This window comes from Camelina sativa, chromosome 7 (genome assembly GCF_030686135.1).
Source record: "Camelina sativa cultivar CO46 ecotype springtype chromosome 7, ASM3068613v1".
Taxonomy (NCBI): domain Eukaryota; kingdom Viridiplantae; phylum Streptophyta; class Magnoliopsida; order Brassicales; family Brassicaceae; genus Camelina; species Camelina sativa.
Genome location: NC_141886.1, coordinates 33,646,779 through 33,659,702, shown reverse-complemented (window position 1 = coordinate 33,659,702; position 12,924 = coordinate 33,646,779). Strand labels below are relative to the sequence as shown.

At 32.0% G+C, this 12,924-nt stretch overlaps 3 protein-coding genes across 3 annotated transcripts in view; all 3 read left to right on the top strand.

Moving 5' to 3' along the window:
- LOC104703887 (uncharacterized) overlaps positions 1-2,631 on the top strand; it is a 78,046-nt gene extending 75,415 nt beyond the window's left edge. Inside the window, exons 2-9 of the mRNA XM_010419974.3 lie at positions 522-656; positions 746-892; positions 998-1,095; positions 1,440-1,512; positions 1,603-1,663; positions 1,759-1,844; positions 1,942-2,031; positions 2,453-2,631. Coding sequence (XP_010418276.1) covers positions 558-656; positions 746-892; positions 998-1,095; positions 1,440-1,512; positions 1,603-1,663; positions 1,759-1,844; positions 1,942-2,031; positions 2,453-2,515 — 717 coding nt within the window. The 5' untranslated portion in view covers positions 522-557 and the 3' untranslated portion in view covers positions 2,516-2,631. The remainder of the gene's footprint in view (positions 1-521; positions 657-745; positions 893-997; positions 1,096-1,439; positions 1,513-1,602; positions 1,664-1,758; positions 1,845-1,941; positions 2,032-2,452) is intronic.
- Positions 2,632-5,495: 2,864 nt separating this feature from the next.
- LOC104703886 (pectinesterase inhibitor 9) lies at positions 5,496-6,660 on the top strand. The gene is made up of 2 exons (XM_010419973.3): positions 5,496-5,991; positions 6,120-6,660. The coding sequence occupies exons 1-2, from the start codon at positions 5,720-5,722 to the stop codon at positions 6,460-6,462; spliced, it is 615 nt and encodes a 204-aa protein (XP_010418275.1). The 5' UTR covers positions 5,496-5,719; the 3' UTR covers positions 6,463-6,660.
- A 4,710-nt stretch (positions 6,661-11,370) lies between these two features.
- On the top strand, positions 11,371-12,464 carry LOC104703885 (pectinesterase inhibitor 10). Its single transcript, XM_010419972.3, has one exon. It carries the CDS (start codon positions 11,482-11,484, stop codon positions 12,262-12,264), a length of 783 nt encoding a protein of 260 aa, XP_010418274.1. The 5' UTR covers positions 11,371-11,481; the 3' UTR covers positions 12,265-12,464.
- Positions 12,465-12,924: the final 460 nt, after the last annotated feature.

The following is a 12,924-nucleotide window of genomic DNA, read 5'->3' as shown; positions in this document are numbered from 1 at the left end:
GCCAGAATTTTCTTCAATTTATATAGCCTAATAGCCTATATACTATATGCTAATATATGTATTCTATCTACCAAAAATCAGTAAAATATTTGTTAAATTTTCTTGTAGCCAGTACGACTAGGTCAACCTGATATGCTTGCGAAGAATAATTTAGTTGTTGTTTTGTTGTTCAAAACAAAACATAATCTATAAAAGTCTAGATCTCATCTAACCATATGGTTAAACCAGCTCATTCCAGTTCTGTCGGACTGGTTCTGTATTTGTTATTTTATTCAACATTCTAAAATCCGTGAATAACTAATATGGGCTACGGAAAGGCCTTACAATGTTTGGGTTAATTGGGCCTATCGAAATATCTGACGCGTGGAGGGATTAAGATCGTAAGATCGAAACATTTCAACGGTTACGATCTGATAAACCGTCTCTAAGCACTTGTAAATTCAACGGTCACAAACAGTCCCGCCATCAAAACAACAGATAAGAGAAAGCTAAAGAGATAACATAAGCTAAGCAAGAAGAGTAGAGAGAGAGAGCTCACTCCCAAAGAAAATAATCTAATGGCTACGCTTTCGTTCGGAATCGCCGCCGCGGCCGCAACCACCGTCCGTACAATTCCGAAGTTTAATTCACGGAGGAGCAAAATCTCATGCGAATGGGTAAAAGATTTGATTTTTTTTTTTTTTGGGGAGATTGATTTCATGAAAAAGTTGATTTTTTTTGTTTGTTTGATTGGTTCGAAAGGAAGGATCCGAAAGGTGTGTTAGGTCCAGCACAAACTGGTCATATAGCTCGTCTTGAGTTTAAGCGTCGGCTAGAGAGAGATTCAGAAGCGAGAGAAGCGTTTCAGAAACAACTTCGTGAGGAGAAAGAGCGTCGTCAAGCTCTTAGACAAGTACCCCCCAAAAAAAAAAAAAAAAATTATTTGTTGCAATTATACTGATTTATGGTTTTGGTTGTTCATTGATTTGGGGTTGTTTTTTGGGGGGGGTTTTGTTAGTCTAGAGTTTTACCAGATACTGCGGCGGAGTTGATTGAGTACTTTCTTGATACTGAAGCTCAAGAGATTGAGTACGAGATCGCTAGGCTTCGAGGCAGGTTAGTGAAATTTGATTGTTGCACACTAAGTGTTTGATGTAATTCCCCTGTGAAGATGTTTTGTTGCTTTTAAGTGAATCCGTTTTTCGTCGAAATATTGAAACTTGTGTGATAAAAGTAGCATTTGGGGTGAATGAATAGTTGAATTTGAATGTTAAGTGTTCGACGAATCGTCTATGTGAATATGTTTTGATGCTTTGGTTTTTTTTTTAAGTGAATTCGTTTTCGTTAAAATATTGAAACTTGGGTGAGATAGTAGGGGACTGGAGTTATCACTAGAGTTTGGTATGTTGTACTGTTTAGTAGAAGACACAAACGAGCTCATGGTTACTGTAATATTACAGGTTAAACGACGAATTCTTTGCGCAGATTCGACTTGAAATTGGGCAAATTCGGTTTGCTGTTACAAAGACTGCGGTAAGACCTGAAGCAACATTTTAATCGGTAAGCTGGAGTCGGCCACTTAACGATCTGTTTTTTTTTTGTGTGTGTGGCAAAATCATGTAGGATATTGAAGACAGATTAGTTGAGCTTGAAACACTTCAAAAAGCTTTGGAAGAAGGAATAGGTCTGCGTCGCCCTCTTTTGCGTCATGATTAATTAACTGACTCATTGACTTAATGATATTACGGCTTTTGATTACTAATCTTGTTACTCTTGCAGAGGCTTATGACAAGATGCAAAAGGAGCTTATGACTGCTACAAACAGCTTAACCAAGATCTTAACCTCGACCGATATAAAAACAACTGTATGTGACCTTAACCATAAACTCATAACCACTTTAGAACTTTATGAGATGATTTTGAGACTTTTTTATTTTCATTCTTCTCTTTTGTTGTGTACAGTTGTTGGATATGGTGGAGAAAAACGAAATCAACAGATCTTTGTTGACACTTCTTGACGAAAATATTGCAAATGCATACAGAGGAGACCAGGTTAGTCCCGGTTACTTGTTGAATTGAAAAAAAAGCAAATTGTTCTGGTTTGAATCATTGATTGAAACCTAACCAAAATTCATCAACGTGAAAGTTAAACCGAATTTCATATTAGCCTAGATGCTAGAGAAGTTTGTATGTTGAATTAACCAAACTGAAGCTGAACTAAACCCGGGTTTGTACAATCAAACTGATAACCCAAAGTTTCGGTTAGGTTTGAACGATTTGGGTTCGGTTTTGGATAAACATATAATTTCGGTTTTTGTTCAGACCCGTTTTCCAAAACCCGAGCCCCAAGTAACCTGAACAAAACCAAAAAATAATCGAATGCCAAACCATAAAATTGAGTTCGGATCTTTATTTCTACCAGATTAAAGCTTTTTAAAGTGGTATAAATTCAAATGTTTTTTTTTAATTGCAGAAAGAAGCAGGAGATTACATGGAGAAGATACGTTCTTCGGTGCTAAAGTACTTGACAGTGTAGTAGTATCATACGAGTCTTCGAAAGATTTATTAAGCTTTTGAATGTTTCCTATGATCGGGTACAATGTATTTATATATTTGTTTTGTTGAGTAAAAGTGTATCTGTTTTTTTGCGAATGATGTTTAAGGTCACGTCAGATCTTCCAAGCCATGATAAGTTTAATGGAAAAATATAACCTATAACAAATATAAAAAAATAGTTTTGCTAGTGATATGTAGATCACCATAATGCAATACTGTAAAACATCTTTACTAAAAGCCCTGATTGGTGAAGACTTTTAAGACTTTAAAAACATTTAAAAGTTTTCTAAACATTTTATTTACCAATCATACTTTTATGATTTTTCTATTTTTTAAAGTTTCAACAGCCACTTTAATTTTTTTCTTCTTTATTTTTCTTCTTTTTTTTAAGTTCAAAATGACCTTTTAAAACTAACAATTTTTTAAAAAATTTTTTTTTATTCCTCTATCATAATTAAAAACTCTCTATAAATATATATATTTTTGCACAAACTTTTTTTTTACAGATTAATTATCAGCATTTTTTTCTCTTTCTTCTCACATCCACTTCTCTTCACAAATTTCTTATTTTTATCATCACTTTTATATTTTTTTACAATATTGTTATTTATAAAATTATAGTCACAACTTTTAAAATTTTTTATTTAACAATCAGATTTTAACAATTAAAGTAGTTACAACCAAAGTCTCTGCAGCTAAATTTTATACAGTTAAAATCTCTACAGCCTCAAATAACAGTTGTTACCAATCAGAGCCTAAGTCTAGAAATTTATCTTAGTAAGCTTTTTTTTTTGAATATAATGTTAAATTAAATTCAAGAAAAATAAACGTTTTTACAATGCATAAGCAGAGTCGTTTGTTTGTTAAACTGTTCCTAAAACTAGGATGTTACAGTCTTAGTAGAATCTTGCAGCAAACCATGTTTGAATGGTATCACACCCATCCTTCCCGATCGTGCTTAAACGGTTGCGAACAGATTTGTTGATCAACTTCACAAGATTCTCTGCCGTAGATGAGGGGTCACCATGGCGCCTAGCGTTTCTCTCCCTCCAAATAGAATGCAGGGTATTCTGATGATAAGTGTGAGCAATAAGAAATCTCTTTGTCTTGTCAAGCTCATTCCCGTCCACCAGAGCCACGATTTCTCTCCAATTTGCAGTGTATTTGTTCAAGAGCAGTCCCATTGTGAGCTCCTCCCACACCTTTTGAGAAAAAGGACATTGAAAAAACAGGTGATCACTTGTTTCCATGGGATGGTTGCAGAAATTGCAGGAAGGGTTGATAGTAAGCTTTTTCTTCATTCATTGCATGTCTGTTTAGTATGGGGCCAAAGTTGGCTGTAACCATCAAATCTCTTTTATTCGTAATAAATGAAATAAACAATCCTTTATAAAGCTATGCTGTAGAAATAAGAAAGGCATGAACAAGTATGCATGGGATGATGGGAACCTACAAAGAGCAGAATAATTAAAGAAGAAAAAAAAAGAGGTGACATTTATGAAATTAGTAACTATTGGTTCCAACTTCCAAGCATGGCCCTTCGTAGTTATCTTCGATTCCTAGAATTTATTTTCCACTATGACATAATTGTCCTAATTATTATCTTCACATGCATATGTTTTTTGGTTATCTTTTGTGCTATACATACAGAGTAAAAGACTAGTTATAAACTTAAAATATAGTTAAAAAAAAACTTAAAATATAGTGGAATCAAAATGACTCAAGAAATAAAGAATCATGCCCACTACTTGTCTGTAGTCTCCTTTTGGTTACCGACGACGTACGGTTTTGGACTAGATTCTTTTTCTTTTTATCGTCGTTTACGAGTAGATTCACGTGAGTGTTTATTTTTTTGTTAAGTTAACCATAAATCATAATGTAATTTTTTTTACAAGTGCGGATTCATATGTAACTGATGTAGATGAGTTTTCAGGTGTTCAATAACGTACTGCACATATGACATATTTGTCATGCATGGATATGTGAATTTCTTCTTAATTTCGTTTTATTTGATGTTTGGGTGCATGTGTCAAAATGCTCCATATGTTTGATTTTTTACTTGGATCGGGTTTAATTCGGATTGTCCTTTGTTATATACGTTTACCGAAAATGAATTTATACCAAATTACATTATTTGGTGTTTTGTATCAATTTGTATAATGATTTCTAGATTTTTTAATATATTTGTTTTAGTTATATGTTAATAATATTTGTAAACTAATTTTTTAATGTAATTTATAAGTTTTATGGCCCCATTCTCATAAATAGAAAGGCTAAGGGAACATTCCTATGTTTTATGAAGTAGCATTTCATAATCTTTATTTTTCACATCACATTTTTAATAACCTTATTTAAATACTAACAAATAAAACTATTTGAAATTAAATATTAATCTAATTAAATCTTAAACAAAAGAAAATATAATTCAGATAGTATAGAGAACGATTTCGTTACTATTTTACTCATTTACATAGGCATCATTCAGATAGTTTGTTCTATCGAAGGAATTGTCATTTCTAATGAGTTTTCATTTCATGATGGCAGTCAAAAAAATGATAGTAACACAGTACTGTTCATGTTGACCAGAGACAAATCAGTACTAAGTTTTAGGTAAATATCTTATTCAACTTCCCTGATTATTCGGATCAACGGTCATCCGTTAACGTAAAATTAAATAGTAACCACAATAATACGTACGCATGAGACCATTGTCGTGTATATCCATTATGATCTGGATAAGCATCTCAAATGAACACAATAATGCATTGGGGGAAAAAGTAACTAATTAAATAGAAAAGTTGCAATTGCAATTTAGAAATAAACTCTAAACTATTGTCAATTTAACTTATGGCATGTGGATATGTGTTGATCGACGGATGACTCATCTTGAAAACTATACTCTGCACATTAACACATGTAACTACTTTTTTTTAAAGGATCACCATATAGAGCTAGATTTTGTCAGTGAGATTTTAGCCAAAGTGATTGATGAGCTATCTATATTATAGTATATAAAAAGATTTCTATGTTTGCCTAAAAAAAAAAAGATTTATATGCAAAAACAGAGTCTACACTTTGACCTAAATTAAAACCCTATATAAACAGCACCCTCTTGTACACTTCCTCTTCATTAGACAAGAAAAAAACAACCAACCAAACAAAAAGCTAGAGAGAAAAAGACATCATGGAGCCTAAAAATACAATCTTTCTAGTTCTACTTCTATCAATAACCATTCTTCAATCTTCATCCGCAAACCCAAGCCAGTCAGAACCAGACCGGTTCATTGTGTCTTCATGCCAAACCACCCGATATCCATCACTATGCGTACATACACTCTCTGCTTACGCCACCAAGATCCGCCACAACAACGACCAAGATCTCGCCCAAACCGCTCTCACAATCAGTTTAGCTCGAGCCAAATCCGTTTCTATCTTCGTCGCCAAACTAACTAAAGAGTACGCTTTTTCTAACATTTTATTTTATTTTTTTTCAACTAGATCGGTACTCTGTGGTTGCAGCCCATACCGGAGTGTAAGAGTTTACAAAAGTTCCTCTCTAACATTTTCTTCTTCTGTATATATAGGACACCAAGATTTAAACGTAGAGAATATTTAGCAATCAAAGATTGCATCGAAGTGCTAGGCAATAGCGTGGACCGGTTAGCTCAATCGGTTAAAGAACTGGGTCGAGCTGGCCATGCTGTGGCTAGTGAGGACTTCATGTGGAAGATGAGTAATGTTCAGACATGGGTCAGTGCCGCTTTGACAGACGAGACAACGTGTCTAGATGGATTCTCGGATCGTGCCATGGGAGGCAAATTGAAGAGGCTAATTCGGTTTAAGGTGGTTCACGTGGCTCAGGTCACTAGCAATGCTCTCGCTTTGGTGAATCAGTTTGCAGAGAAACGAAGTGTGAAGCTTCCCTAAATGGAGTTTGTGTTTCTTAAAATGTCAAAATTTTGGTTTGTATGTGAAAGTTTGAAACTAAACTTCAAGTTGTATAAATTGTGATCTCTTTTTTTTTTTTTGTCGGTCGGAAAAGAAAACTAGAGATTGTGTAACAATCTTTGTTGCGTTCTGTATAATATTTTATTTTAAGATAAAAGATGATATAATTGTACGTTTTTTTTTGGGTGTAAATTATAGATATACTTCATGTTGGCGTATGCTAACTTCTGCGTAAAGATATTACTGACTCGTATTAAATGCAGTTTTTGAGATTTGAAGTAACCTCAAATATTTTGGAATTTTATTTTGCTACGTCTAGACATTGGTGTAAGGGTGTCGTTAAATGAGTCCACTTCTTCTGAACTTTTTTATAGTACACAACTAAAATTTCAAATTTGTTTATGTAAATCTTATTGTAATTACTAAGAACGGTTCAGATACTTTATTTATCTTCTACTAGTAATTTATAATAAGTTCATATAACATGTCTTCTACTTACATATTTGCCATATAAAAAGTCCTTTTTTTGTTTAAGCAAAAGTCCTTTTTTGTGTGTGTGTGCAAAAGTCCTTTTTCTTATGTAACGAATAAACAGAGATAATAATACAAAAATAGGAGAGAACGTTGGGAGACAAGATTTGTCCAGAGACAAAAGTCTTGATTTGTTTCTAGTGATTCAGGAAAAAATTAACGTATTATAGACTACTAGTACATAATAATTTGAAAACAACCTTAATTAAATAATATTGAGATCAAATAATTATGATATAAACTCTTTTAAAAAAATAAGCCAATGATACACATCTTAACACTAACAGCTGTATAGTTGTCACATGAACTGTAATATATGATGACACAGAGTTGAACTACTCACCCAACATTTTCAATTCAAAAATGTATCATTGATTCGACAATATTATTAGATAGTACTCTTTTCGTTTTATGATTTTTTTTTAAAGAAAATAACCCTCTCAAAAAAATTTCTCTCCCAATAAATTTCCAAATTATAATTGAATCGGTACTTTTTTATAACAAAATAATTAACAGTTATTAGTCTTATTAGTGTCTGTCTTTTAGCGAATTATTTTTAAATTTTTTGTTCATGTGCTCGACAATGACCAACGTCGACCCATAAGGACAGGACAAGATTTTTCAACGACAACTACCAAATTTTGTGATATGCGAAATTAAAATAAATCAAATACGAACTTTTGTTCCCGTAATTGACGGTTTGAAAGACGCAAAATATAAGACGAAGGGGAAACAGTATTTGACAGACATAAAAGACGATACATATTCTAATGTTTTTGAAAAAGACGTTACGCATTTACTTGAACTATTATTCTACATTTTGTTCCTAATAATCTTAAAGTTCTATAAAAAAAAAAATATGTATAAAAAAAGGTCAAGTTCCTCTCGTTCATTTTTATATACCACGTTAATGTAGCCACTAGCCAGGTCTCATACTCTCAATGGGCCTGCATGGGCTATTTATGTTGTGAGATATAATTATGACTAAAACTGAGTTCGTCTAGATTTTGTTGTTAGTCGCAACCGATGATTTCATGAATCGATCGGAACTAGCATATGCCAATAGGCGATCGTAGATCGGGATATAAGTAATTTCATTACCTTTTTGGTTAAACACAAATTGTGATATCAAGTTTTTGATCATCCACAACATTCGTCAAGATTGCATATATTAAAAAAAATTAATTAGTCAAACATTATATTTTCTTTGTGATGTACCATAATCTACCATTTCGCACTATTTACTACTCCGTTAGTAGCTCATTTCATCATCATTTTATTCTTAAACTTTTATTTTAAATTTAAAAAATAAAAATATTGTATGAAACGAACTTTTTTATAGTTTATATATATTCCATTTAATATTTTAATAGAACTTTATTTAGGTTAAAATTAGTTCATAATAAAAAGAATATAAAATAAACTAAAGTCCAAATATCATCAAGACTTTTGTAAAAGGCATAATAATTTCTTAAAAATATTATCTTAATCTGCATGCGAAACTGCTAAAGGATATTTCTATCCAGATGAAAGTAACAACAGTTATAGTGGGTTTAAAATTGGGGAGATTGATCATATAAAACATACAAATGTAAAAGTTTTTACTATGATATAACTTAAGGGATCAAATGCTCTCTTTATCTTTTGGAAAAAATAAAAGGAGATTCGTTTTAGCTTTTGTTTCATTAAGATTGAGTATGTGACGGCTAAGTGCCGACAAAAGATATATCTAGAGATCATGTTCGAAAGCTAACGCGAAAAGCAGACCTAAAAGATAAAAAGATAGGAACGATATTGTCCAAATATAACCTGAGACGATGGTGCCAAATTTTTAGTTGATTAGTTTTGGGTTATTGGAATGATATGATTTCATGTTTGATAATACGATATGCTGTTTAGAATTTGGATCATCATCGATCAAAGTATAGTTCAAACATGAATACGTTTTATGAATTTTCTAGTGTAAGTTTCGAAAGGCAATAAAATCTAGTTTGTTACGGTGTTTGATCGATTCTTGTGTGTACAAATCCATCTGATAAATTCACATTGCAAAATAAAAAGATTATAAAAGGAATTTAAAGTATTTAAGCTGTAACTTGGGATTTGGTTAAACCTATACAACGGAATCTTATGATGATATTAGACTAATATGATAATAAGATTTAGTATACCTTTTACCAATAGAAAAGTATGCTTGCAATAGCGATTTATGATGTTAACTCTTTTGGCCATCGGTTACAGGAAAAAAAAATATTTTGGCCATCGTTAATTACGTCTACGAAACATTTAACTCATTATGGAAACGAATGTAACAGATTCATTATTATGAATATGACTGTGCACTTGTGATTCTAATTTGGCGTCTATTATAAGAATAATCAACTATATATAGACTCCTTAATTCATATGTACTTGTAATAGGTGATTGTAACATGCGTGCAGCTGCGCAAGCAACACTTTAACATAAACGAGCTTTGATTGATCACATTGTGGAATAACGTAACTGAACGAAATAGTGAAATTTCTAAGCAAAACAATTTTTTTTTTTTAAAAAATAACAAAATATCTTAATTAATCATTTAGTTTGATATATTAACGCGAATTACCAACTAAAATCGTTACAACTAAAAACCGTAACAATAATTAATAAGAGAATAATTATAGATTTCTAACTAAAAACCAGTTTGACTATGAGTCAAAAGTGGCTATGTGTTTTGTATACTAATCTAACTCTTTCGCATTTCTGATATAGGACTCTAACACGTTAATTTTTTATCGAGATAATGGTTTTATTTATTTATTCATCTCGGATCGAATATCTTGTTTTTTTTTGGTTTGGAACATATTTGCAAGTGACGTAGCTAGTTCAAAGCATGCAGACAAGGGCATGTAGTAAAGGCAAATGGCAAAAATATGAGATAGGCATTCAAATGATCACTATCTTTGAATAGCGTCTATCAAAAAAAGAAAGAGTGGTCACATAATATCTTTACTTCTTTGAGACAAACAAGTCTAGTAGGTAAAATAATTGCTATAAGAAGCATGGGCTAGCAAAAATTGTTATGAATGAGAGCAATGGCTTCATTTGCTTATGCTAAAGAATATCGGTCTAAAAATCAAAATTCTAATACAACACGTCAAGTTGTCAACACTACGTACGTACGTATATGTGAAAATGATCATGATATTACGTTTTTGAAACCGTAGTACAATGTAAAAACAAAATGTAACTGGAAAACCATTAAATATGTATAGATGTTTTACATAATTTTTTGCGAAGCCTAGTCTCTTCATAATTTTATAAGCGGAAAAAATATGATGAAAAATACATGCATTATTGACGCTATTTGTACAATAAAATAAATCCAATTCCATTAGAGAAATAAATATTAAAAACGTATCAACACTGAGAAATCACTTATGAACTAATAACTCTATAGTCTAAATTAATTTCGGTTTGTAATCTCAAGATTGCTCTTCAAAAAACAAAACAAAAAAAAAGTTCCACATTTATAAAAATTAGGTCTAAAACGTTTCCGAATAAATTATAAGAATCTAGAGTATTCATTATATGATCATTAGAAGCGAATAACTACGGTGGTCACTCATTTATTTAATTTCAAAGCTTTGATTTACTGGTGATATATATGAGCTTCAATAAACTGGGAATTATATCGCTGGACGAAACTGTATAGTTGGACTAATTAATTCATACAAATACAGGTTTAGGAAAACAAAATTCTACAATGTCAAGCTTCTTTTACAAAACCTATATGAAAATCAAATAGCTAACTATTACAGCTAATAAAGAAGCAATATAAGATAACTAATGAGTATTGTAAAGAAGCAATATCTCAATATGTCTTTTCTTAATTGTAAAGAAGCAAATATAGGAAAACTAATGAGTATGGATGGACTATAAAGTTCCTAGTAGAATTTTAAATTAAATAATTCACTAATTTAATTATTTCACGGAAGTATTCATAAAACATATGACACAAATATTAAAATCTATGTGTGAAAAAAATATATTTAACAACCATTTATGTACATGTAAATAAAATTTATTAATTTATAGATTATTTATAATCAATTACAGTTTTCTTCCATACTTTGGGAATATGGGAATCCATACTCTTTGGTTTTTAAGATAAGAAAAATCGAACTCTTTTTTTCGTCGTTTATGAATAAAATAAGATATTTGATAGTATATGTGACAAATCCATAATACGTTAAACTATTTGAGCCAGATAATTGGTAAGCCTTCCCACCAAAAAACCTCAGCTCCAATCAAATAAGTTATTAGATATTAATAGACTCAACTAATTTTCTTTTCACAAGTTTCTTTTTATATCACATGTTCTATATATATACATAAACACGCACATGAACATAATTAGTTCACTTTAGCCATTTCTCTTTAAAAAAGGGAATCGACGATCCGAAAAAAGAAAGTACAAAATAAAGATGAAACTCTTATCTCAACCCCAAATCCTTCTTCTCTCCATAGCCATTCTTCTCTTCATCACATCATCATCATCATCATCATCATCATTATCACCATCACCATCACCATCACCATCATCATCATTACCATCATCATCACCATCATCACGATCACCACTATTATCGCCATCATCATTACCATCACCATCATTATCACCAGCATCACCACAACCATCATCACCATCATCATCATCACCACCATCATCATCTTTATCAAGACATTTAAATCAAACCAACTTAGATTACATAAAAACTTCATGCAACCACACACTCTACAAAACCCTTTGCTACATCTCTCTATCTCCTTACGCCTCAAAAATCATTTCCAACCCTCAAAACCTCGCCATCATCGCCCTTAATCTCACCCTCACCTCAGCCAAGTCCACCTCTAAATTCATCAAAAACGTTTCTCATGGAGGTGGTCTAACAGGTTTGGAAGCAGTTGCTGTTGCTGACTGTGTGGAAGAGATTGGCGACTCGGTGATTTCACTTCAAGATTCGATAAGAGAGTTGGACTCGATCAACCATAAAGATAGTCGGAAGTTTGAGATGGTTATGTCAGATGTTCAGACATGGGTTAGTGCTGCTCTCACGGATGATGATACATGTATGGATGGTTTCAGGAGAATCAAAACGGTCGTGAAAGATTTGGTTCGGCAACATGTTGTTAAGGTTGCTCGGCTGACCAGCAACGCACTCGCTCTCATTAATATGTACGCCTCCACGCAAGAAAACTTATCATAGTCAAATTTTCATATACAAAAATAAAAAATTGTTTTATACTTTCATTACAAAAAAAAAAAAAAAAAGCTTATGATTGTATGTGTACTTTAGGTATTGTGATTTTTTAATTTCTGTGTATAAAAAAATTGTATGTGAAGATTTTGTATTATTTTGACGGTGGTGGACAAGTTCAAGTGTTCAACCCCTTTGTTGGGCTCAAATTACGGCAAGAAAATATCGTATTAGTAAGATTCGTTAGTATAATTTACTCAATTCGAATAGAGATTAATCATGATCTGTCTTGTTAAGCAAAACCTAGTTATATACTTGTATTGTACCTTTGTTAATTCTGTTCTGTCACATATTACATATGATTCATAACCTTTGTTTTTGTTTTCACTGTTTGTTTTGTACTCAACTATAAGACTGGTAGTGAAAGAGTAATTTTGGTTAGGAGGAAAAATCATAAATGAAACACGTACGAGCTACATTTGAGAATGTCCTAGACTAGCCAGCTTTTCTCCTACTCAAGTTATTATTATTTGTGTCACTTATTAAACACCTACCAACAAGCATATTGATCCATTTATATGTTTGTTGTATATCGCCAATCAATTCAAGTTATGTGTTCTTCCTTCAACCTCTTGTTAAGTTTGCTTACTAGTCTACTACTAGTAGTAC

Bases quoted from the DNA above. Each gene is read 5' to 3' on its own strand.
- LOC104703886 (XM_010419973.3), top strand. From the start codon at position 5,720: ATGGAGCCTAAAAATACAATCTTTCTAGTTCTACTTCTATCAATAACC. The intron at 5,992-6,119 runs GTACGCTTTTTC...CTGTATATATAG, and splicing joins GTCGCCAAACTAACTAAAGA to GACACCAAGATTTAAACGTA.
- LOC104703885 (XM_010419972.3), top strand. From the start codon at position 11,482: ATGAAACTCTTATCTCAACCCCAAATCCTTCTTCTCTCCATAGCCATT.